At 40.8% G+C, this 27,575-nt stretch overlaps 1 protein-coding gene across 1 annotated transcript in view; it reads left to right on the top strand.

Moving 5' to 3' along the window:
- Positions 1-26,265, top strand: part of cryl1 (crystallin, lambda 1) — a 59,850-nt gene extending 33,585 nt beyond the window's left edge. The window contains exons 4-8 of the mRNA XM_080197315.1: positions 4,755-4,916; positions 6,862-7,056; positions 19,241-19,346; positions 22,199-22,305; positions 25,134-26,265. Of these exons, the coding sequence (XP_080053441.1) occupies positions 4,755-4,916; positions 6,862-7,056; positions 19,241-19,346; positions 22,199-22,305; positions 25,134-25,253 (690 nt within the window). The 3' untranslated portion in view covers positions 25,254-26,265. The remainder of the gene's footprint in view (positions 1-4,754; positions 4,917-6,861; positions 7,057-19,240; positions 19,347-22,198; positions 22,306-25,133) is intronic.
- The last annotated feature ends 1,310 nt before the right edge of the window (positions 26,266-27,575 follow it).

Below are 27,575 nucleotides of genomic sequence, written 5' to 3'. Positions count from 1 at the left end.
GCTTCCACAGTTAAATTAATGACATCTGGGTCTTTCCCTATTCCACATTCCATGGACCTACAACTATTTCCTTGTCAGACATTGTCTGGATGAGGCAGAATTTTTTTCTGTCTGAATGCTGGTAAGGTTGAAGTTGTCCTTTTTTCATCCCAACATAAATTCTTTCCCTTCCCATTAGTTCTCCATATGTTCTAGTCATTTCTTTAGCCAGTTACAGCCCACACAATACCTTGGTGTTCAATTTGATATCTTCATCCATGGTGCTAAAGCCATGGTGCTTCGTTCACCTTTAGATTTGATCTCTTTAGCGTACAGCGTCTTGCTTTCTCATCCTCTAGTTACTATGAGCTCCAACTTATCGGAGGCTTAGACACCTAAATCCTGTCCTACAGCAAAGCATCCCTTTTGATTTATATCGATTGCTCTTTAATCCCTTTTTTTAATCATCTCATCCTCCTTCTGCCTTTTGTACTTCCTCTACACCATTCATTCCTGTACTGGGATTGGTGAATTCTTTTACCTTGCACCTTATCATTGCAGCGCCTTCTGCTACCGTAGCCTTTTCTCTGGAACTGCTTCTTAAATCTTCAACATCTCCACCTGTAAAAGTTGTTTTAAAACTTTTTGTTTTGTTAAAGCATTCAGCTAACCACTCCTAACTTTCCTACCATGTTTCCATTTCTTTAACTTAGTGTTTTCGTCTTTCACTCTCTCTCCCTCTTTGTTTTTCTCTCTCTCCCTTTATTCCAAGTGCCTAATAAGGTTTCTCTGTTAGAAGTACTGCAAAATGTGAGTTGTTGTTTTGATTGTTTAGTTACTTCATACTTGTCACTTTCTGGTCTTTAAGGCAGCTTTTTAATAATAATGTGGTCGTATCTTCAATAATAACTTGGAGTATGTCATACTATGGTTGTTATAGTGTATGCAGTGCTACAGTTCTTGGTTGTATTATCTGTCACTGACATAGAACCATAGAAAATTACAGCTCAGAAACAGGCCTTTTGGCCCTTTCTTGTCTGTGCCGAACCATTTTTTGCCTAGTCCCACTGACCTGCACTTGGACCATATCCCTCCACACCCCTCTCATCCATGAACCCATCCAAGTTTTTCTTAAATGTTAAAAGTGATTCCAGTTTTGATCAAGGGTACATACAAGACTGTAGTGGGCAGAATACCATGTTCAAGGTGACCAGCTCATGCTTGCACTTCATTGTAAAAAAGCAACAATAACCATTGGCCTTCCCAAAACTACTGATTTAAATGGAAAGAAAATTGGACAATCACTCTATGGACGATGATCTCCTTTACAGATTACTGCTAAGTGGAAAAAAAACAAAATGTCCACAAGTTTTTTTTTACTTCTTTGTCATGCCAGCCTCAAGAATTGGAAGCTTATTTTAGGCTAAGTGTCTCAATTAGCAGAATATTTTTAGAAATCCATAAAATCTGTGCTCTTATCCTATGCAGCCGTCCAAGGCACCATTTGACCTAAACAAAAGTGAGAGAAAGAGAAAAATGCAATAAACTTAATGAAATTGTCACCCTTTTTAAGTTACAGGACTGCTGATGGAGAGAAAAACCTAATGGGTGATTTGTAGAGTTTGTTTAGTGGTTAACAGTGGTATAATGTAAATGTTTCACTTTGTTACATTGCAGCCTTGTTTTCCAAGCTCCATTTTTAGTTCCAGATAAACCACAACCTTTGCTTGCTCTGACATACACAACGTTTTACCAGGTGAGCGTAAGTGTTCACCTTTGTAGGACTGCCAGTACTCAACAGTGCTTTGGCTGTGTTTATGACTACTTTTTACCAACTTTGGAAATGCAAGGTCACATTTTGGAAAGTTTCTTAGTCCTTCACTGTAGCTTCATATATTCTCAGCAAAAACAATTGACTGAGGCTTTGAAGCAGTTAATTGTAACGTTAACTTTTAAATAAAACCTGACTCATCTGACCAGTTTAAAGCAGCACAAAAGACTATAAAATAAATCAAGTAGATTATTTATCTCCTTAAGCCTGTTTTGCCATTCAGTATAATCATGGCTACTGGAAATTTATCTTAACTCCGTATTCTTTCTCACTTCTTGTATCCCTTAAATTCCCGAGAGACTAAAAAAAAACTATGACCTCTTGAGCCTGTTCCTCAATTCATTGGGATTATGGTTGATCTTGGCCATAGCATCCTTTGCTATACCCATATCCCTTGATTTCCTTATTGCCAATCTCTGACTTGAATGTGCATTGAGACTAAGCATCTGTGGTAGAAAATTCCAAAGATTCACAACCCTTTGAAGATAAATTTCTCCTCCTCTTAGTCCTAAATGGCCCACCAGTTATTTGGATTCTGTGAGCCCTGTTCTGGACTCCCCAGATAGGGGATGCATTTTCTGAACATCCACCCTTTCAAGCCTCCTAAGAATTTTTTACGTTTTCATAAGATTGCCTCTTATTCTTTTCAAATTTAGGCCTGGTCTGCTCAATCTCTCCTCAAAGCAGAATATCCTCATTCCAGGAATCAGTCCAGTGAAATTTTGTTGCACTTCCTCTAAGACTAATATGACCTTGCTTGGGTAAGAAAGCCAAAGCTGTACACAGTACTTCAGGTGTGATTTCATCAAGACCTGATGCCATTGCAATAGGACTTATTTATGTTTATATGGCAACCCTTTTGTAATAAAGGGTAACATGTAATTTGTTTGCTGTACCTGCATGTTAACCTACCTAATTGCTTGCTGTACCTGCATGTTAACTTTTGATTTGTTACAAGGACATTAAGGTCCCTCTAAATACTAACATTTTCAAGTCACTGTTTTCTATTTTTCCTACCAAAGCAGATAGCTTCACATTATATTCCATCTCCCGTTTTTTTGCTCACTCACTTAACCTGTCCAAGTCCTTTTGCAGCCTCTTTGTGGTTCTGTTTTTTTTCTCCCTTCTTTACATTTGCTGCCCATGTACATTTGGGACAATTCTGGAGTCGAGGGAATTTTGGAAGATTAAAACAATTATTTCCATTGGCCAGTCTTTTAAAATCCTCAGGTCAAACAAGCTATCGATCAGTGCCAAGGGGTTTGTCAGGTTTTCGTTCCAATAGTTTCTCCAGTACCGTTTCTTGAGTAATGCTGAAATCCTTAAGTTCCTCACACAATCCTTTGGTTAGCCATTACTTCTGGACTTTTTTTTGGTCGTCTACTGTGAAGACCAGAAGTTAGCATTTGACATCTCTGGTTCAGTTGCTTTGTGGATTCTGGGTTCAAATTCCACCTTAGAGAGGCAGACGTCCACCTTGAATAGATGGATGTAGCAAATAGTCATGGACTTTGAAGACCACTTACCTTCTGTGGTCTGATCTTCCTCAGATGTTTGGAAGAGTTGAACTCTAGCCCTGTGTGTTTGGTAGTGGCATTTTGGAATTGGCATGTATCCTCCAATCTCATGATACTTGTGTGCATCTCCTGTACCAATATAAATGGAATGCCAGAAACACTGTTTTGGCAACAGATGAAGTGCTACAGAATGCAACCAGGTCCTCAGGAACTTTTCCAGGCTTGAACTCTGTTCCTCACATAAACAAGAGCAAACCTTCAGCAGCTCTGGTCAATGAGAGCGCATTTCCTTAGAACAATAAAGTTATAGTATTGTGTTCGATCTATAGTTTTTTTCGTAGTATGCATTGTCAGGAACCATTGATATGGAGGATAAGTGGTTTCATTGTTCGATGCAGAGTGAAGAAATTGATTACGGGGGAAAACATCAGTTAGTACTTGAAGGCTTTTTCTGACTAAGGGTATTGAGAAGATCACTAAAACCGGACCTCTATGAACTACTATCTGCATTGCCTTCTGCTTCCCCCTCTTATTTCTCTATCACCTTCATCCCATTCTTACTCTTCCTAAATGCTTAGACTTGTTGCCATGTCTCTTACAACTCCCATCTTCTGTGCATTTGCCTGGACTGTGCTGTAGAGAACCATCAGAGTGATTGCGCCACAATAATATATTCTTTAAAGAGCCATGCATTTTCTCCACAGTGGTTCCATGATCCTCATTGTGCTTGTGTTACTCAGACATGACGTGTTTTGCAGTGGTGTCAATGGTCAATTGCGGAGATGGTGTTCAAGACATCACGTATCTCCTATAGTCTATTCTCCTCCTGACATTCCGAGATGAGTTAAAATGCAGGTGATGGATTGTGCCAGAGCTATGTAATTCTTCTGTGATGATCACCTACCAATTGAATGTTGAAGTGCTGGCCTTTCCAGGTGGCAGAAGCTTTTGGTTAGTCATATGATGCCAAAATAGCTGCATGAGTTCAGCCTATTATATCTTGGATATGAGGGAAGATGACCACCCCTGCAAATTCCAGAGTAATCTCGTGGCATAGTAGTGTCACTGGCAAAGCAAGGTTTCCAGGTCCAGTAGTCTTGAGATCCTGTTGGTTAGCTGACTGGCGAAGTGCAGTTACCACCTGCATTGGTCTCCAGAAAGAGCCGAGATATTAGTTCTTGGCCTGTAGACACTGAACTAGAGAAGGTCTTCCATAAGCTTTCTAATAAGCATATGAAGAAGTCCCTGCTTTTTTTTGATAGTGCCATTCTCCTTCAAATAGTAAATTAATAGATTGAGTAGAACAATCTGACTGAAGATTCAGGCTTCCAAGTGTAACCTTAATGATGTTTTCACTCATCTTGTTCATCAGATTATGCACAATAGGAAGTGATGTTGATCATATTTTGTGTCTTTATGTGATGCAGGAATGTGTTCCTGAGAACTTGGAACTAAAGAGGAAGGTTTTTCAAGACCTAGATGAGCTTATGAATGACCGTGTGATTCTCGGCAGTTCGACCTCATGCCTTTTACCTTCAAAATTGTTCAGTGGCCTTAAACATGTCAAACAGTGCATTGTGGCCCATCCAGTAAGTATGTGCGCAGTGTGCAACAGTGATACTTTGTCAACCAACTGAATAGCTAGATATAATCTACAATGAATGACCAAGTGTTTAATGGGGTTCGGGTTGTTTGCAATAACTCTCCAATTGCAAATCAAATTGGGTTCTCTCCCTTCAGCACCACAATTCCTTCAGCACCCACACTCCCTTCGGCACCCACGCTCCCTTCCACACCCACTTTCATTCCAGGTAGCAACATGGCTACAAGCAGAACTGCCCCAAAATTCCTTGTCACTGATGTTGACCGGATGCTGAATGCTGTGGAGGAGTGCAAGGCCATCCTCTTTCCAAGGGTTGGAAGGAAAGTACCTGCCAATTTCTGTCAGAAGTTTGGGATGTGGTGGCAGAGGTGGTCAGCTCCAGCAGTATCACCAGGTGGACTAGACTTCAATGCCGCAAGAAAATGAATTACCTTTTATGAGCTGCAAGCATGAGTGTCCACCTGTCTGGCCCTGGTATCACTCCGTACTGATGTCATTAGCCATGACCTTAGTGGGTAACCCTTGTCCCCTAACCCTTCAGCCAAGGGTGCCTCTAAATGCCTCAGATTGTAGGCATTGTGCACACTCTCAGGGTAGCATGCGCAGACATGCATGATGTTCAGCTGGTGGTGGCACACCAAGGGAATGGAACTCTTTCCTGTTTATGATGAGTGCCCCATGTTGAGATGGCGACATGGGTGCCATCGATTGCCTTCTGAACCTGGGACATCCCAGCAAAGCTGCCTGGGCAGCTTGGTGGACCTGATCCAGGTGGAAGGTAATGCAGTCTGATGGCCAGACATGTAACCGCGAGGTGACAGATGCCCTGTGCTAATGGTTGAGAGATCCTGCAAAGATCCCCATGAGCCCTAGAAAGACCCTATCGTGAGGATGATCAGGGCAGCTGTCACTTACACAAGTACTGGAAGTGGATGTCTTCTCCTCCTCTTGGTGTCAGATGTGCAAGAACCTAGCTCAGGTGTCACACTGTGTCCCTGTGAGGGTGCAGTCTTTGGTGGCACATGTTGTTGAACAGCTCATAATAGAACCAGTGCTGCCTGTAGGCAAAATATCACTGTCTTCTCTCTCTCTCTCTATTTTCTTGGTGGTTGGGCACCACTTGGGCCTCTGCAGCAGCCCTCTGATGTTCTAGTGCCATGCATGTAGTGCTGGTTCAAGCCTGGTTGGCTCTGGCGCTCTCACCAATCCCTATTTGCATAGGCCGCCATCAGCAAGAATAATGAAGCTGGCCTAGCTGTAGACCAATATTCATCTTCATCCTGAGGAGGTGGAAAGGAGAGCGAGACTGTCAGCGAGGTCATACATCCTTTACCCCTCAAGACTTCCCTAATCCTACTGTGACTCAGCAAATGAATGCTGACCATCCTTCACCATTCCTGCCATCCTTATACTCCATCCCCTGTGAAATAAGGGCCAACATTCCATTAGTCTTTCTGATTACCTGTTGCACCTGAGTGGGTTCCTCCCAAATTTTATGGAATCTACTCTAAAAGTATTAATAAATAATTTGCTTTACAAGATGTAAGACCTGCAACATAAAGCTTCATGCATTTGATAAAATAGCCTTTCTGACTTGCACTCCCAACAGGTATGGTATTCCACCAAGAGCATGGAATTGCAGAATTACCTGTCTTGAATATGCAGCAGCACTTAAATGAAAGTGTGCACCCCTTTTCATTCAAGCCAACGGCAGTATTTTGTTGACGTGAAGCCTATGGTTATGAAAATAAAGAAGTGAGTTTTTTGATGTGGTTGGTAGTAGGATGTTATGAATCGATAATCCCAATATATTCTGGGTATTATATGATGTTAGCTCAAATGTTTACTTGTCACCACCTGCAAATTTTGGAATGCGGCAAAATTGCTTTAATAAGAAAAGTTTGAAGAAAAGTTGTTGTTTGTGTTCTCAGGTGAATCCAACATACCATGTACCACTGGTTGAACTAGTTCCTCATCCTGAAACACACAGTGCTGTACTAGAACAAACCTATGCACTCATGAAAGATATTGGCCAGTCACCAGTCAGACTGAACAAAGAGATTGATGGATTTGTCTTGAATCGAATTCAGTATGCAATCCTTGGAGAATCATGGAGGCTTGTTAATGTAGGTATTGTCTCTTCTACAATTTATTGCATACTTAATGAGGATCTTTGAGTGTCAGAGCAGTTATACAATTTGTGCAAACAATATTGAATACTGTAGATAAAGGCAAAATATTGCAGATGCTGGAATCTGAAACAAAATCAGAAAATGCTGCAGAAGCTCAGCAGGTCTGACAGCATCTATGGAGAGAGAATAGAGCCAATGTGTTGAGTCTGGATGGCCCTTTATCAGAGCTGAAGGCAAAGAAAACCAGACAAAATTTATACTATGAGGTTGGGGGCATGGTGGCAAAGGGAATGTAAATAATGATGGGTAAAGGCTGAGAAAGGTGCTAAAAGCATCCATTAAGTGATTGGAATATATGAATGGCAGAACAAAGGTACAGATTGTTAGGGGGAAATGTCCAGTTGGTCCTGGGAGTGGGGTGGTTAAGAGCAAGGTGGAGAGCGAGATTTCAAAATTGGAAAATTTAAATAAGAATAAAAAGTGATGGAAATGAATGAATGAGATGAAACAAAAACATTTAAATAAATAAATGTCCATCCTTGGTCTCCTGCAACGTTCAAGTGAAGCTCCACAAAAACTAGAGGAACAGCACCTGTACACTTTACAGCCTTCTGGATTGAATATTGAGATCAACAGTGTCAGAGCATGAACTCTCCCCTCCACCTTCACTCCATTTCCATTTATTCTTTTCATTCTTGCTTTTGTTTTCCCACTTCTGAAATCTCACTCTCCATTCCTCAGGTAGTCCCCTAACAATCTGTACCTTTGTTCTGCCATTCACACATTCCACATTAATGGACATTTTTAGCATGCTTGTCAGCCTTTATCATCATCATTTACAGTCCCTTTGTCCAATTATAGCACTCCCCCACCCTCTTAGTATAAATATTGTCTGATTTTCTTTGCCTTCAGCCCTACCGAAGGGTCATCCAGACTTGAAACATTCACTCTATTCTCTTTCCACAGATGCTGTCAGTTCTGCTGAGATTTTCCAGCATTTTCTTTTTTTGTGTGAGTTGAATGTTGCAATTAGTCACAAGTGCAGGTGTCTGTGTATGGTTAAAAATTATATATGTTGACATGAAGATGTTAGTGCATTCATTTAATCGCAAAGCAGGTTGGTGCTCCAGTACGTTGTGCCGCAAAACCTCTCTTGCAGGTTTCTGAGATCAGACAGTTTCTCACTCGGAAAGATAGAAAACTTGAGCCTTGAATCTCTCGCGCAGCTCCCAGGTACCAATTAGACTGCTGCTACGTGATAGCTGAGTGAAAGGCAGGATGTGGTTAGTGACTTAGAAAAAATAAATTTGAATATAACGCAATAATATTTTATTAGACTCATCTGCTTTTGTTCTTTCAGAGGTATTATAACAGTGGGTGGCACAGTGGTTAGCACTGCTGCCTCACAACGCCAGGGACCTGGATTTGATTCTTGGCTTGGGTCACGGTCTGTGTGGAGTTTGCACTTTCTCCCCATGTGTGTGAGTTTCCCCCCACAGTCTGAAAGACCTGCTGATTTGGTCAGTGATCCGAACAATGTCGGAGAATGGCAACTAGGGGAACTTCACAGTAACTTCATTGCAGTGTTAGTGTAAGCCTTACTTGTGATTAATAAATAAACTTTTACTAATGATTGGGTAATTTCAAAGAACAAGTTCCAAGATCCTCCTCGTTGTCTCTTTAAAACACTTCGTTTGTATTATTTAGATAATTTTCTGCAGTTCAGATGTCCTATACTGCACTCTTAATTCCTCAAGGTTTGAATTACTAATAGTTCTCTGCTTTCCCCATCACATTTGAATCTTTTAGGCACACTATTCCTGTCCTCTAAAATTCATCTTCATTAGTACAAGTGTAAGTTGTAGCAGTTAGTTGTTTTTCCAATATTCTTCTGTGTGATGAATGTCATTGGCAATGCCAGCATTTGTTGCCCATCTCGAGTTGCCCTTGAGAAGATGGTGGTGAGCTGCATATCTGAACTGCTGCAATCAATCTGGTGTAGGTATACCCACAGAGTTTTGACCCAGTGACAGTGAAAGAACGGTGATATAGTCCCAATTGAGGATGGTATGTGGCTTGGAAGAGAACTTGCAAATGGAGGAGTTCCAATGTGTCTGTTGGCCGTGTCTTCTAGGTGGTAAGGGCTTGCAGATTGGGAAGGAGCTCTTGAACGAGCCTTAGTAAGGTGCTGCAGTGCATCTTATAAATGGTACATGGCAGCTCCCATTGTGGGCTAGTAGTGGAGGGGGTGATTGTTTAAGGTGAAGGATGAGGTGCCACTTAAGGTTGCTTTGGCCTTGGTGTCAAGGTTCTTGAAAGTTGTTGGAACTGCACTCATCCAGACAATGGAGAATATTCTATCACACTCCAAACTACTGCCTTTGGAGAGTCAGGAGATCATTTACTTGCCAAAGAATTCCCAGCCTCTGAAGCGCTTTTATAACCACAGTATTTACATAGTTGGTCCAGTTTAGTTTCTGATGAGTGACTAAGACCCACTTCCTAGAACTTGTGGTGATATCGAGGTAGTTATGCATGGAAAAAATGTAAATATAGTTACTGTTGTAATGTGAAGCTGGAACATCAGAGCAGTTTTCCATGTCATAAATATATATTACCACAGGCTAATACAAGAAGGACATAATTTACTGGAACAGTTTTTGGAGATGAAATGAATGCTGGTGTCCGCCCAGAATAATGTGCTACTTTTTATTTTACCCTGCTGAAGAAATTCATCCTTTTGTTCCTTGCCCCTCTCAAGTTCTGCACCACATTCCTGAATTTGTCATGGTCATGTAGCCTTCCTTCTTAGTGAGCAACAACTGGAGAAAAAAATTACAATTCTTTCTTCTAGATTTTCTGGCATTCTGTAAAATAATAGGGTGATTATTCATAAATTTTAATACAGCTTGGTTTGCCATACAGATGGCAAATGCAGTGCCTGAGCTAAGGTCAGTGACTCAGGTTTAATTCCAGCCTTGGTGTCTGTGTGAAGTTTGCATGTTCTCCCAAAGTCTTGTGAGTTTCCTCCAGATGCTCCAGTTTCCTCCCACAGTCCAAAGATATGTGGGTTAGTGGATTGGCCATGCTAAATTGCCCCCTAGTGTCCAAAGATGTGTAGATTAGGTGAATAAGCCATGGTAAAAGCGCAAGGTTATGGGGCTAGGGTGGGTGGGATGCTCTTTCCGAGAATTGGTGTAGACGCAATGAAAGGAATGGTCTCGTTAGGCACTGTCGGGATTCTGTTCTAAGAATTTAAAACATAGTGGTAACTTTTCCATGCTAACAGTGTGGAGAATGCCAGTTTATCAGCAGGCAGAAAGACCAGAGAGTAGGAAATCGGGAACCAATCGCAGTCGGAGAGTGGATATGGGGAACAGAGCCGGAGATGTGAAGTTTACAATTGTGAGATATGGAGCAGAAAATTATGCATTAAAAACGATGGATCGTTAAAAAGTAAGATTATTGCTGTCTTTCAAAGCTAGGCTGGATAATGCACCAGAAAAAGTTATTTAAAGAACTAATTTTACATGTGGAATACTTGAACAATAGCTTACAATTTTCAGTTATGCTACTCTCTTAAACTCTCTTTGCAGCCCTTATCCATTTCTTGGCCTATCTTCATAGATCTTTCCATCTTTGCTCTTTCCTGAACATTTAATAAATGGATGTGTTTCTTCCTCTTTCCTGATAATAAGCTAAATTGGTCCTGCCCTTTCATTTTCCTGACCATTTGCAAGGATAAACATCTTTTGCATCTTAAAAAACACTTCCACTTCTCTTCTCCTTTGTGTCTCTTCCCATTTTGCTATTCCCATGTGTCCTCTTTTACCCTTAAATTAGCTGGTTTAAAATTTATTTTCCAAATGGTATCCTATCCTCATATATATTGTGAATGTGAGGCCTTCTCCCTGCTTTTTCATCCTGCTCCATGCATGGTCAGCTGTTTTTCTTGCCCGTAGCTCACCTTTCCCTACTTGGCAGAGCATCCACTGTGGAGATTACACTCAGTTAAATGTCTTACAGCAGAACAGGAGTCTGAAAAGGTAAGTGTTTTTAAATTTTAAATCATAACATAGGTTGCTGCTATCCTAATCTGTTGTTCCCATGATCACAATCCACTTCTCAGTCCAATCTTATATTGACCAAGTCAGCCATCAGGCCATCTGATATGTGCAAGTCTGGAGTTGGCGAACAGACAGATGGATCTGATTTAATTATTGCATCTGAAAGGTACCATCTCAATATTCCTCAATATTACACCCTCAACCCAGATTGTATGCCCAAATCACCGAAAAGGGCTTTGACCTATAGATTACTAATTCAAAAGTGAGAATGTGTGTGAGTGATTACCAAAGATATGTGGGTTAGATGGATTGGCCATGATAAATTGTCCATTAGTGTCAGCGGGATTAACAGGGTAAATATATGGGGTTACAGGGATCGGGCCTGGATGGGATCATTGTACGATTCTATATTAAGATTAACACTGACTATTGTCTGCTAATCTGCTTTACTACAAAACTTAGCGTCATAGAGTCATAATCATGGTCATAGAGGTTTACAGCATGGAAACAGGCCCTTCGGCCCAATTTATCCATATCACCTCTTTTTTAACCCCTAATCTCGTCCCAATTGCCCACACTTGGACCATATCACTCTATACCCATCTTACCCATGTAACTAAACACTTTTAATTGTATCTATCTCTCTACTACTACCTCTGGCTGCTTGTTCCAGACACTCACCACCCTCTGTGAAAAAATTGCCCCTCTAGACCCTTTCATATCTCTCCGCTCTCATGTTAAACCCATGCCCACTAGTTTTAGGCTTCATTACCTTTGGGAAAAGGTATTGACTATCTAGCCAATCTACATTCATTTAGGATCTTACCCATCTCTGTGGATCCACACATAGATGACTTTGTTGATCCTCAAGAGGTCCTACTCTCATTCTAGTTACTTTTTTGCCCTTTTTGTATTGGTGGAAGCAGACTTAAGAAATAGACTTAATTGTTTAATACTGACAAGCACAAGAGAATCTGAGACAACTATTTTTAACGCTCTTGTTTTTCTTGAATCTGGTTTGCAGTCTCAGTAAGTTCTGTTTAGGGGAAATGTACTTCTCCATGTCTAATCAGAAAGTTGTGAAGAATATTTGTACAATTGACAGCAAGGCTGTCTGTCTATTGTCAGAACATGGCATGCTTCTTTTTGAAAGAATGCCTCTTCTTGCTAATTTGAATAGAAGATCGCTGTCCCCAATTGTACTCTGCAAGCTGCAGTCTGCTGCCTGGTTAAGCCTCCACATGATGATGCAGCAGTCTACCTGGAATATAAGGTGACAATTTCTGATCCTCTGTGCCACTAACAGGGGTTTCATAAGCAATGGATGGCTCATGAGAAAAATCACAGCTTCAGGTACAATGCCTGTGATCCCTCATTCATTCAGTTATTCAGATGAGGCGTTAAAACTCAGACCCTTCCCACCCCTTCCTATGCAATCAGGTGAACATAAAAAATCTGATAGAGCAATTGGAAGAAGAGATTTCCCAGTGTCCTAGCCAATATTAATCCCTCAGTGATGCTATGGCAAGGCCATAAAGGGAATTAAACTTAAGGATCAAAATGTTTGATTGGATGTGTTGGGGACCAATGGCCAATGTATTTTGGCAAGGAAGGAGGTGAGAACCTGGTGGGGAATGGGATATGGGTGGAAGACCTTTGGATGAGCTGAAGTTTATGGAGGATGGTAAACTAGCCAGGCGCGATAGTAGGTGAGCTTGGAGGTAGCAGTGGTATGGATTAGAGTTTCAGCAACAGGTAAGTTGAGGCAGGTAATATTACTTAGTTGAAAATAGGCAGTCCTTATAATGAAAAAACTATAGGGTAAGAATTTCAAAAAGATACTGAGATTGGAAACAGTTTGGCTCAAACTGAGATAAAGGTTGAGAAAGGTTGTTGGATCAGTGCCATGGTGAGGGATAACAAACACATTTTAGTAGCCAAGAAATCTAAATGAAGAGACAAAGCTCACAGAGTAGGTTGAATGAAATTTTAAAAACTTGTTAAATTAAGTGATTAGGTGATGCTAGGCTTGCACGTGGGCAACGTTTTTTTTGTAATTCCTAATTTTGCTGTTTCCAGAGTGCCAGTCTAAGTAATCTTTTCACTGTTTTATAGACAAGAACGTAATAATTAGGAGCAACAGTAGGGAATTCAGCCCCACAAGCCTGCTTCACCATTCAATACAATGCTGGCTGACTTCATCTTGGCCTCCTCTTCACTTTTCTGCCCACACCCCATAACCCTTCAACCCATTACTAATTAAAAATGGATCTCCTCCTTAAATTTGTTTAGTTTTCTAGCATCCACTGCACTCTGGGGTGGAGAATTCCACAGATTCACAAACCTTTGAGTGAGGTAATTCTTCCTCATTTCTGTTTTAAATCAGCCATCTCTTAGCCTAAACTATTGCCCTCTTTATAGAATGCCCAACAAGGGGAATTATCCACTCTACGTCTACCTTGTCGATCCATTTTAGCATCTGATATACTTCAATTAGATCTCCTCTTGTTCTTCTAAACTCCACCAAGTATAGGCTTAACCTGCTCTAGTCCTTCATCCCTGTAGTAAACCAAGTGAACCTTTTCTGAACCGCCTCGTAATGCATTTACATCCCTCCTCAAGTAAAGGGACGAAAACTGTGCACAATACTGCTCAAACTGAGACAGGCTTCCTGCATTGGATTTCAGTGCACCCTGTGGGATAAGCTTTTAGTTTGTTTTCAATTGATTGTTAATTTGCAATGCAATGTTAACACATACCAAAATTTGGTTTTCAATAGATGCACATTTTCCCAAACTTTGACCTGAAAGCAAATGTGTAATGCTGACTGAGGCAGAAAGAACACAATTAATCACCAAAAGAGTTCTTATTGAACTTTATCCCTGAACCAAGTCTGCACCTAGCTGAGCATTTTGCTCAGAGCCTTTTTTTTTCAAATTAATCATTATCGCCAAATCTTTCTGACCAAGTTAAAGTTAAATTGAAAATGCTGCACAGCTCAGATTGCAGGATATGGACGCCCTGTGTAATAGAAGTTGAAACTAAAAAGTGACCAGTGGTGCTGTGTCTCACTGTTTTTGTTATAACTGATAGCCTGTAGTGGACATGTGATGACTGAATTAGAATGCTGTTGTAGCAGTGAGTGTTATTATTGTCCATTTAATATATGTTCATCCATCTTTTATAATAGTATTTAATATCCTGTCAGGATATGGATTTGTGTGAAAATACTAACATCCCATACGGTGCAGACTTTTAATTCCCATTCAAGTGAATTATAGATCTTTTATTACCACATTGTGGTCAGCAAGAAAAAATTATTGGGTTGAATAAGTGTAACAGCAGTTACACACCTTCAAACTGCATTCTGGCATAAGTCTGTACACTGTCACTAAACTTCAGAATTTGTAGAATATATTGAAGCCGTAAGAAATAGGAGCATAGGAACAGGAGTAGGCCATTCAGCCTCTCAAGCCCACTCCGCACACCATTCAATAAGATCATTGCTGATCTATGGCCTAACTCCATGTACCTGTCCTAAGTCCATAATCCCTTGATACCCTGCTCAATAAAAATTTGTCTGTCTTAGACTTAAACCTTATAATTGAGCCAGCATCCACCACTGTGTTCCAAGCCTCCACCACTCTGTGTGTAAAAGTGTTTTCCAGCGTCTCTCCTGAAAGGCTTGGCCCTGGTTTCTAGGTTATAGTCCTTAGTTCTAGATCCTTCAACTAATGGAAACAGTTTATCCTTACCCACCTTGTCCTCCCCTGTAAATATTTGTAGACTTCTATCAGATCACCCCTCAACCTTCTGAATTTGAAATAATAAAGGCCTAATTTGTCCAATCTCTCTTTGTAACTTAACCCCTGAGGTCCAGGTTTCATTCTTATAAACCAGCGTTGAATTCCCTCCAAGGCTAAAACATCCTTTCTAAAGTGTGGTGCCCATACCTGCTCACAGTACTCTAAGTGGGGTCTAACTAGGGTTTTAAACAACTGCAGCATAACACCTGTATCCCTATACTCCAATCCTTTAAATATGAAGGCCAGCGTTCTGTTGGCCTTCTTGACTACTTTCTGCACCCGTTTGTGGCATTTTAAGGAGCTATGTGCCGAAACCCCCAAATCTTGTTGGACTCTGCTGAATTTAACTTTGTGCCTTCTAAAAACACCCTTTTTGGTCTGAAATGGATAACTTCACACAGCTTGGCCCATTAACCAATCCATCAATATCCTGTTGTAGTTTTATTCTGTCCTCAACCCTATCTACAATGCTGCCCAATTGACATGGTAAATGTTTCTTTTCCTGCCTAAAATCAGGTTGAGGATCTGCTCATATTACAGCAGTGATCTTAGCATGACACAGTCTGTAGCATATATGTCTGCTAACTTTTTGGACACCTCCGGAATCAATTTTTGGTAGGACGTCAACAGGAAATTTCAAGATGGTAGGGTTCACAAGCTTGCAAAAGAAAGTGGTCTTTACTGATCCACCACCCAATAAAATTGAGTTTTATTGTTGGAAATCAGTCAACACTGAAACCCTTGAGAGATTTACTGGAACTTGAGCAAAACCATTGCAGCTATTGTAAGCACTGCTGCTTTAAATCTATTTTGCCAGTGTAAGCAGTGTGACAGATCACAGAGGCATGACGATCTGACTTACTAAATGCTCCAGGTTAATTATTATTCGGTGATCATAATCTTATATGTAGCAACTTAATCCAGTAACATTTTTGTTGTAACTTCAGCTTAAAATTTTACCAATTGGATTTGCGGATTGTTTGGTTATAGTTCAAACCGCAGAAATATGTACAGTGCAAAATTTCAATTAAATATTTCTTTACAACTAGGATCTAGAACTTGTTCCACTCATTTGTTTTATGATTTGTAATCTGCATTAATAAGTCTTTGTCACCTGATCCCCTTCTCATTTTCTCCTTCTAAAACTAAAAATGTGAGAAATCTTACCAAAACAGATTGGCAGGAATCAAATGTTATAGCTTACAAAGCATACATTTATCAAAAGTGATTATCTGGTACTGTTTGAGGATACTTGTAGATAAATTGTAATCTTTGTAAATATCTTAATGGGATTATACTAGGAAGACCCTGTACTCTCCACCCCCCATCTAACTTAAATCAGAAGCAACTGCTTTTGATGTTAGAGTGAAATGATAAAGGGAGCATTGAATACCAAAAATAGTCAATGAGTAATCGCAAGAAGTGCTTTACGAATGGAATTAAACTTCTCTCTCTTCAGATATTCATTTGTTTTCTAGCAATAATTCAAATCATACAGAAAAATGCTGATATGTTAGGTGAAATTTAATTGAGCTTGCTGGAGCAGGCTTGATGGCAGGACAAGGGGTATCCCACATTGGATTCCCAGCCTGGGAAATTGACCCAAATTAACTGTTAGGAACCCCAATTGCTAGTGGTGGCTTTCAATTAGGCTCATTAATGAGTCACTTTATGCCAATGACCCTTGACCACATTGGAATTCAGTGGTGGATCAGGGATTTAATGGAACTTGCTCCCCACTTCTGTGCCTCCTGAAAACTACCCAGTTTGCATCTGGGTTTGGGGTGAGGTTCCTCATTCACAGGTACTCAGTCCCTGACAGAGGGACACATTATAGGGGTGCTGAAAAGGCTGCTGAAAACCACCATGCCTCCCCATCCCACCACTCACAAAATACTGGGATTGAGTGCCTTGGGCTGGGCCTGGGAACATTACTGGCAGCAGCCACCACCCCTGGTTGCAGCGTCAGCACTGCTGCTGCTGCTGCCAGGCTGCTCAGTAGCTCTTAATGGGCAGGATTACCACCCCTCAAGTCCCTAATCCAATGGAAGGCACACTGTTCAATGTCTGACAAGCATTTAATTGCATTGGGCCACTGCCCAGAGAGGTGATGGGGAGTTCCTACTTATGGGAAATGGTGGGTCTGGGGTGAGGGAGAGAGGTGATGAACTCCTCTTCGTGGGATGAAAATCCTGACCATTGGATTGTATATTCTGGACTTAGCCCCTGCTACAATTCAGTGACCCAAGAGGATTCAGGGCATCAAGAATTATGACAGGTGAGTGGCACAACGCTTTCAGATGTTAAGCCCCATGCTTTGATTTTCCCAATATTTCCTTCTGAGGATAACGCAGCTTGCAGAGCCGCTCAGTCCTCTCATATGAGCAGCAGCCAACATTCACATACATCTTCATCATATTATCCTCTTGCACCTGTGCCTCAAGAACACCCTCCACAAATGTTGTTCTTCCCTCCGCTCTGCATAAGTCATTATGAACACATGCATACTTTGTGCTATCTCTCCACACAGGAGAAGAGAGCATACATTTGAAAGAGACTTTAGGACATGTGGGATGAGCATGGTTCTCCAGTAAAAGGCACCTTATTAACCACTGGCAGTGCTCATCTAGGTTTTGTTCCAGGAGGCAGAAGATGTCAGCAGCAGCCTACCACGAAAACCTGAGGCACTTGTGCTGTCATGTGGGGATAGCTCATACTTTACCTATAGATCCTGTGTCAGGGTCTCATCTCCTTCCAGCTGGTTTTTGGTTTCCATCCCTCTATGGAAGGAAACAGAGGTGAGAAGACTGCTGGTGTTGCTGCTGCAGTTGGTATTGCTTTCCCATGTGTTTCTCATCAGAGGTGCATAAACTGTTCCTATGCTGTGGTGAGGGCTGGCAGCAGGAAAACTCAGCTGAAGGTGAACGAAGTGGTTTCCAAGAAGGCAATCTCCTGCCAAGCAGTGTTAGCAGAGAGAGAAGAAGTGCTTTGAACAGCAGCGTCACCACAGCTGAAGCTCTTCAGTTTCACTGAGTGAAGGTTTCTGTTATGATGTCCGTGAAGGATCGTTAATAGAAGTCCTGATGGATCTAATAAAGTACGAGCTTCCCTATTAAGTGAATGGAGGCTCACCCGATCGGGAAGGAGTAACGTGGGGTTCAAAACCAGTTGGTTTCAGTCAGGCCGGCAGTCGGAGTCCAGGGCTTGACCCATACACTGGGGCTGAAGGAGTGGTACTTTATGCATTTTGTAAATAAAGGGTGTTGCTGATGGAAGACTGGCCTCAGAAAAATTACTACAGCTTCCCTGAAAGCCTCTCATTGAAGAAGCTCTTCAGCTGTACACTGGTAAGAAGCTGATATGTTGTGAAACAGATGGCCCTGGTGGAAAATCAAGAATTTAGGGTTAAAATAATAATTAGCTTAAGTATCTTAATTAAAAATGGCTTGCATTGCTAATCAGCCTCTCATCATGGCTGGAGCACTTCAGTTTCACTGAGTGAAGGCTTCTGTTCGAATTGGTACATCAGGGAGGACAGCAGGATGATGTAAGAGTCCCACCCAGTCTCAATTTTAGGGGGTTTTTAACATCCCGTATGCTTGATAACCCATCTCTTTGACTGGGAAAATTTCTCCTGTTGCTCTGATTATCTTTTTACATGACTTACTGATTTGGCAGAATTGGCACTTGGTGTTTCCTGGTAATATCCATGCAATTTGCCATTACAACTTACAAGAAACCTCATGACTCGGGGTAGGGCAAGTGATATGGTTTGACTCCAGTTCGGCCTTAACATCTGAGAATTTCTGCTACTGCAGTGTGATTCACTGCAGGAGAACCAAAAATATGTTTCAGCAGCCGTGGAGACAGTGATGGTGTGGTGTTAGAACCCAGAGCAAAACATTTACTTTATGAATGGGTCTCAGACTGCCTCCTTGTGTGGTAAGTACTTTTGACATAGATTTTAAAATTGAAAATAACAACAGTTATTAGTTCGTGATTTCCACTACAGGGACCGAATGAACTTACAAATCCCACAGCTTCACCAGCAGTTCTGTGGTTGACGCAACAAAATTCTCATTGTAATAAATGATTTTTTGATTTAGAGCTTTATGGGAGCCATTTGCCAATTTCTAAGTATTTTGCTAAAGTATTTCTATTTTTACCTTGGAAATTCAAGCTTGTGCTGATCACCTAAAGATCATGAGTCCAATGAGCAAGTGGAGCTCTTGCTGTCAGTGCTGCTGGAAAGTTACCCCGTAATCCTCAATCTGTATAACAGACCTTCTGTTTGCATTCCATTAGGATGGTGTACTCTCACCCGAGGATGTTGACCTTGTAATGTCGGCAGGCTTGGGAATGCGCTATGCTTTTATGGGACCTTTTGAAACTATTCATCTCAATGCAAAAGGTGAGTACTGGTTTGACCTAGTTAATTGCAGCAAAATATCATTATGGAATCTCTAGTGCAGAAAGAGGCTATTTGGCCCATCGAGTCTGCTCCGACAACAATCCCACCCAGGCCCTATCCCCGTAACCCCACGTAGTTACCCTTCCAAACCACCTGCCACTAAAGGCAATTTAGCGTGGCCAATTCACCTAACCCACACATCTTTGGACTATGGAAAGAAACTGCAGCATCTGGAGAAGACGCACGCAGACACAGAATTGCGCAAAGAGAGTGACCCAAGCTGGGAATCAAACCTGGGTCCCTGGCGTTGTGAAGCAGCAGTGCTAACCACTGTGCCGAAAATATTATTGCGTCCAGGACCATTACAATAAAATCATTCTTGTTTGCTGGAGAAAGGTTAAGCAAATTAAAATTTTGATAATATTAAAGAACGTGGATCAGGTTATGATCATAGTATCCCTATAGAGTAGAAGGAGGCCAGTTAGCCTGCACCAATATCTTAACCAGACCCACCCCGCACCCTATCTCCATAAACTCATGCATTTTACCCTGCTAATCCTCTAATCTATATACAAGGGACAATTTAGCATGGCCAATCCACCTAATGTGCACATCTTTGGACTGTAAGAGGAAACTGGAGCACCCAGAGGAAAGCCACACAGACATGTGGAGAATATGCAAACTCCACAAAGTCACCCGAGGCCGGAATTGAACCGGGTTTCGGGGGCTATGAGGGTTAGGGTTACGGTGCCACTGTGCCGCTCCGATGATTTTGGTGAATGTTTTTTTTAATGCCCATATTTCTGGGACAAGTGTGAAGGCCTTCTGGAATGTTGAAATTTGGAGTTTGGTTATTTTAAATTTGCCTCTTTGCCTTCCTTGAGGCAGATTGGTGATTCTGTTTGAATGCAACACTTGAATGACTGAAACAATATGAAAAATATTAGGCCAGAGAGAGATGTACACGGTCAAAGAGAAAATACAATAGAAAGAATAAAATATGTTTAAGAATAAAAACTAACAAGTTAGTGAATGTCTCAAGATTGGTTTTGTTCAAACTTAGCCCAAGAAAGTTTGAATCAATGGAAAAAGCATATAATTAAGCAGAAATTTAAACTCAGAAATAAAGAGCAAAATATTAATTAAATTTAAATTATACAGATATCTTCTTCCACTCTTTTTGCCAGAGCTCTGACATAGAGTCATCCAGAGTCAATGTTGGTTCTGTTCTCTCTCCACATGCTGTCAGACTTGCTGAGGTTTTCCAGCAATTTCTGTTTTTGCACGAGACTTCTTTGTCAGGGTAGTTAACCAGCTGTCGTCTTTAGGCATTCAAGTAGCTCTGTATCTGTGTTGACCATTACAGTAAAAATCCTCCTTCAATGATGCTCACCTCCAAAATGATCGTTCCAGCAGTTGAATCAAAACTGATTTTGATATTGCTGTTTGTAGTATTAAGCTGATTGATCAGTAATGCACAGTGCAGGAACATTAAGTTATAGGAACTTGCTTAGGAATTCACAGGGTGACATGGTGGCACAGTGGTTAGCACTGCTGCTTCACAGTGCCAGGGACCCGGGTTTGATTCCCAGCTTGGGTCAACATCTGTGTGGAATTTGCATGTTCTCCTCGTGTCTGCGTAGATTTCCTCCGGGTGCTCCAGTTTCCTCCCACATTCTGAAAGTCGTGCTGATTAGGTGCATTAACCTGAACAGGCCCCGGAATGTGGCAACTAGGGGAATTTCACAATAACTTCAAATGTAAGCCTTACTCTTGACTAATGAATGAATAAATAAATAAATACACAGCATCATAGATTAAGTGAATTGGCAATACTGTGACTGGTGGGGATCAATTTTGGGAAATGCAATTTGAATTCAAGGAAGACAAATCAGAATTCTTCTAAATGGTGAGAGACTAGAAACTGGGAGGACAAATTATGAAAAGGTAGTTTACGGGTGCTGAAAGTAATCACAAAAATTAACGGAACCTCCAGAGATATGAATAGAAAGGAGGTGAAGTAACGCTTCAGTTCTATAGACACTTGGTCAGACCCCATCTAGAAAATTGTGTTCTGGGCACAGCCCCTCAGGAAGGATATATTTGCTTTGGAGGGACTTCAGTACAGATTCACCAGAATGATATTGTAGCTTAAAGGTTTAGATAATGGGTGACATATTAAAAGGATAAAAACGAACAGTAGATTAGATACGTAGAAGCTATTTCCTCTTGAAATCCAGAACACAGAGACTTGGTCTTAAGAATTAGGCCATTTAGAAGTGAAACAAGATTGCACTTCATAAGGGTAGCAGAAATGTGGTCAATTCTGTCTGCAAAAGACTGATTTTTTGGTCAATTGAATTTTCAAAGCTGAAATTGATATTAAATAATATGAATCATAAGCGAGCAAATGGAGTTCAGTCAGCCATGAACTAATTGAATGGCCGAAGAGACTTAAGGGATGATGGCGCAGTGGTTTGTACTCCTGCCTCACAGCACCAGGGACATGGATTCGATTCCAGCCTTTGGTGACTGCCCGTGTGGAGTTCTCACATTCTCCCCGTGTCTGTGTGGGTTTCCTCCAGGTGCACCAGTTTCCTCCCACACACCAAAGATGCGTAAGTTAGGTGGATACTAAATTCCCCCGAGGTTAGGGGGATCAGCGAGGTAAATGTGTGGGGTTACGGGGGGAGGGGGGTGGGGGGGGGGGGCGGGGGATGGGGGATGGGTGCTGGGTAAGATGCTCTGTTGGAGAATCAGAGCAGACTTGATAAGCCTTGGAGTATGCGGTAAGTTGAAACAGCCAGAGGCACCCTTGTAGTGTAATCTTAATTGGTTTGTCAATTTGCTAGGTCTCAAGAATTACTGTGAATGTTATGACGTAGGTATGAAAAGAGTTTTATCATCTTTTGGACCTGTTCCTGAATTTTCTGGTGAAACTATGGAGAAAATTGACCAGGTAGGTAGAAGCTTCATTATTTAGAATCAGTCGAAAATAAATTGATATTGTTAGACTTTGCCAACACCAGAAATTTGGACGCAACACACTTGTTTATTGGATGGTCTGTAAAATAATAAAGGGCATAGATCAGTAAGATAGTCAATATCTTTTCCCAAAGGTAAGGGAGTCTAAAACTAGAGGGCTTAGGTTTAAGGTGAGAGGGGAGAGATACAGTAGGGTCCAGAGGGGCAGTTCTTTCACACAGGGGATGGTGAGTGTCTGGAACAAGCTGCCAGAGGTAGTAGTAGAGGCGGGTACAATTTTGACTTTTAAAAAGCATTTCTACAGTTACATGGGTAAGATGGGTATAGAGGGATATGGGCCAAATGTGGGCAATTGAGATTAGCTTAAGACTTTAAAAAAAAAGCGGCACATGGACAAGTTGGGCCGAAGGGCCTGTTTCCTCTATCCTCTATGACTCTGTGTGCTGCAGGTTTTCCAATGGGACTTTTGGGAGCTTTTGAGGTCTGAAGGTCAGCATGATCCAGGCCTTAAAACCATATTTAAGTTAGATTCTGGAGGACCTTCAGATTTTATGATTTCAGTTGAACTCTACCTGCAACACAAGTTGCACTCATGAAAACTGGGTTTACCGTTGTGTGGCATGTTCAGAGTACCTTCTGCATAGGAGAAGGTGAACTTAGCACAATAGTTTCCATTTCTCCTGCCCTTAGCTGCACTTTTCCTTTGTGTATTAGTTCATTTTGCTGTGCTTATGGGTTTTTATCCTCCACTAATTTTTTTTTTATTATTCTTGCTTTCTTCTAACTTTTACACAGTACTTCACAAAGAACTGAGAATGCATTTTCATTTCTCTCTTCTTGTAGTGTCCTTGGTTGTTCAAGGGTGGGTTATCATGCAGACCAGTGTGGGAGGAATTTGTTACTTCTCCAGAAAATAGGGATAAATTTGAAGTCATAAGAATTGTGAAATATCTCCATAAATATCTGCCACTGCTTCTCTACTATCTTATCTTTTAACCTATTTTCCCAATCCTCTTTAGCCAACTCTATTTCATATCCTTGTAATTGCCTTTATTTAAGTTTAAGATTTTAGTTTATGTTTGAGTATGTTCAAAGTGGAAGTTGTTAGATTTCTAAATACCAATGATAGCAAGGGATACAGGAGTTGTGCAAGGACAATGGCTTTGAGGTAGACGGTCAGTCACGTTCTTGTTAAATGGCAGGGGAGGCTCGAGGTGCTGAAAGGCCTACTCCTCCTATGTTTCAGACTCACAATTCTCACTCAAACTGAATGTGAAATTCTACCATGTTATGATTTCTCCTAACTAGAGGACCTTTTACCATGAAGTCATTAATTAATGTTACATTATGTATTACCATCCTGTTACCTGGTTGGTCCAGAACCCATTCCTCAAAGTATTTCAGATACACTCTATAAGCACATCTTCCCACCTACCTTTATCAATGTGATCTGTCCAATTTATATGAAAATTAAAATTGTCCACAAATATTGCAGTACCTTTCTTACAAGCACCCATTGTGTGTGGATTTATACTCTGTCCTACAGTGTTGCTACTGTTGGGGGGTCCTGAAAACTGCTCCCACCTGCGGCTTCTTTCCTTCACTATTTCTTATCTCCATCCAAACTGATTATGCACCTTAATCCTCCAAATCAATATCATTTTTCACTAAAGTAGGGCTCTTATCTTTTATTAAGAGGTACTCCATTTCCTTTTCATTTTCCTCCTTTTTTCCAAAATGTCAGTTACCAATAAATATTCGAGTTTTACCCGAAGTCGATTTGCAATCTTAACTCCAATGGTTACACTGTCACCTATTATCTCTACATTCCTTTTTAGTCCCCTCGTTTCAATGACCCAAAGCATCATGATGTGATCAATGTGCTCTTTCTTCCGACTGTCCCTACTTTGGTTCACACAAGCTGCAAGGATATCAAAGCTGTTTGACAGTTGCAAAGGCTGAGGCTCCTCCATTGCTACCTTCTGGATCCCAATGTCTGAGTCTTTTGCAATCATATCCTCCTGTCCTTGACCAGGCATCAAGTATGAAGAACCTAATATTAATGTATGTGATGCCTCCTTGACTCACCTGATGAAGGAGCAGTGCTTCAAAAGCTTGTGATATTAAATGAACCTATTGGACATTAACTTGGTGCTGTGAGACTTCTTACTGTGCGCGCCCCAGTCTAACACCAGCATCTCCGCAACCTTGAACAAAGCGTCCAGGTAACTTTTCCCCATCCCCGATGCATCACAATATCTGAAGCTCAGACAACAGCTCATCAACTCTGAACTGAAGTTTCTCAAACTACAGACACTTGCTGCAGAGGTGTTTGCTGAGAATCTTGCAGGCGTCTACCACCTTCCCACATGCTACAACTGCAACACTTCACCTGCCCTGCCAACTTTATTGTCTTATTTAACTGATTAGACTTCAAGTTTAAAACTATCACTTGACAATTATCCGTAGATATAGTATCTAATTACACTATAAATTTAACACAGTACTTGTATCTCCCCAGTACCAGTTTGAATGATTGTCTAGTTAAAAGAAACTGAAAACTCAACAATCAACCTACCTGCTTAATGAATGCCCCTGGACTTCAGCTCTCAGGTCTTCCTGTCTCCTCTCTTAGGTTACTACTTTCTTATAAAATAAAACAGAACAGCACATCCCAGACTACACCAAATTCCCAGAATTAAGCACTCTGTCTCACTGCATTCAGTCAGGTGGCACCTTCGGGTGAGTTTATGGAATGTAGTGACGTGTATGTAATCATCTTGAATAATTTTCAAAATCTAGGCAATGTCTCAAAGGATTCCTCCTGATCCAGAAAACCTCAACGCACGAAGACAATGGAGGGACTCATGTTTAGCTGCTCTAACAAAGTTGAAGACTGACATGAACTCTGATTGTAAATGAAACAAGTCCTGGAGTTTCTCTGCAGATTTATATCTCATGACCCTTCAAAATATATTGCAATATAAAAATGCTGTTTCTTATTATTAACTTTGATTTGTCTTCTCATTTATTATCTTTAAGAATTGTGTCATTTGAGCAACGTATTTACAATTAGATTTAATCTTTTAAAAGAAAGACAATCTTGTTTTAAGAGCTATATATCTGCCAGTATATATTAGTCCATATTTAGATAGCAAATGTTTTTAACTTTGTAGAAATGGATTTATAATGCTTTAAAAAAAACTTTGCAAGTCTTGAATGTTAACATTAATTTCATTTACAATATAAAACTGGTGCTATCTACACTATACAAAATAGAAACATGCAGCATTAAAATGAAGTATGATTTGTGTTTGTTTCAGAATACCATAAGCTTCCTTTTTGCTAAAAGTGAGCAACATTATGACTGAAAATTGGGGAGCTCTAAAATTAGCTTTTTGTGGGAAATATTCCTAATTATGTTTTATCACAGTAACAAAGGATGATTCTTTCAGTTGAAAGGTTTCTCTCATATGGCCTTATTAACCAATGAAAATCTTTAGATGAAGAAAAGATTTGAAAATGTAAGTCATGATGGTTCATCTAATTACGCTTACTAAGTGGGTATAATTTCAGGAACTCCCTTAAATATGACTGGAGCATCAGAACATGTTCCTGTTTCAGAATAAATTGGTTGTACTCATTTCCTATGATTTTGCAATGCTTGTATTCATTTTCTAGGATTTTACAACAATGTGCATTTATATAGTATTTGAACCATGAATTTTTCAAAATATTTCCTTTCCATTTAAGGCACTGTCTGCCCAAAGAACACTTTATCCCTTGCCTTGTTTTGTTAGATCAAATCTTATTGCAACTTTATAAGCACTATTTTCCCTATTTGGATTGTAGTATATAGACTGAGCTAATGACTATATATTTTGCTGTAACTATTCAGATGTTGCTATTAAAGTGACTGATTATCAGTTCAAAATGTCGTGACTGCAGCATTTCTGCTTTGCACACTCATGTTTAGTAACCAGAATGACTGAAAAAGATTAAAATTTGCATAGTTTTGTTGGAAAAAGAAAAATGAGGGGTGGCCATATTAGAGGTCTGTAACTTATGAAAGATTTTGATAAAGCGGAGACAAAGATAATGCTTCCATTTGTGAGGATGGGCATATCAAGGCACCATCAGTAGTAAGATGGCCACGTTTTCTTTCATCCATCCTTGCGCCAAGGTTGGTGGTACTATGAACAATCATTCTTCATTAACTTGTGTTCTCTGCTGCCCTCGCTGCTTGTCCCATAGAAAGACCAGAACCCGTTCTGATATTATCCAACCGTTCCATCTTGGGTCTAATTTGTGCATGTTTTTCAGGTGTTTTGTCTTGCATTACCTCTTTTTCAAACACCCCCCTGCTATTTACATTACATGCCCAAAATATGGGAGCTTCCTTGGTACCACTGTTTCTAGTAAGTTCCTCTTAACACCAGCATTCTTGAGCAACCAGTCATTTGTGTCGTGATCCTCAGGTTAAATCACCATCAGTCAGCTCTTCCCCTGCAAAAGGGAGAGCAACAGATGGACATCTGGTACTATGCATTATTTTAATTTAGTGAATGTAAAGTCCCTAAGGCCAGCAAATTCTTCCAGTCCTTTTGTATTGAATGAGATAGGCCTCTGCTCAAGTTTGTGGATTGGACTCTTCTATGATTTCTCTCATAGGCACATAGAGAATCACAGAATACCACAGTGCAGAAGAGGCCCTTCGGCCCATCGAGTCTTCACCGAAGCATGAAATGCCCTAACCTGTCCATCTAATCCCACTTGGCCCATAACCTTGAATGTTGTGGCATGGCAAGTGCTCATCCAAGTGCTTTTTAATGAATGTGAGGCATCCCACCTCCGCCACCCTCCCAGGCACTGCATTCCAGACTGTCACCACCCTCTAGGTAAAAGAGATTTTCCTCAAATCCCTCCTAAATCTCCCACCCCTCACTTTTAACTTGTGTCCCCTCATGACTGACCCTTCAACTAAGGAGAAGAGCTGTTCCCTTTCCACCGTATCCATGCTCCTCATAATCTTAACACTTCAATCAGATTGCCCCTCAGTCTTCTCTGCTCCAGAGAAAACAACCCAAACCTATCCAACCTCTAGCTTAAATGCTCCATCCCAGACAACATCCCAGGCTAGCACTAATTTCCCTTCCAAGGAGAGTGGCCAAGCAGGGGCCGTGACTGGTCCTGAACCTGTTAAGGTGGACGAATTGTTCCTTGGAAAGTTGAAACCAGGCAGCT

This window comes from Carcharhinus amblyrhynchos, chromosome 10 (assembly GCF_965287045.1).
Source record: "Carcharhinus amblyrhynchos chromosome 10, sCarAmb.v2.hapA, whole genome shotgun sequence".
Classification (NCBI taxonomy): Eukaryota; Metazoa; Chordata; class Chondrichthyes; order Carcharhiniformes; family Carcharhinidae; genus Carcharhinus; species Carcharhinus amblyrhynchos.
The sequence above is the reverse complement of the archived record's forward strand: the minus strand, read 5'-3'. Positions and strand labels throughout refer to the sequence as shown.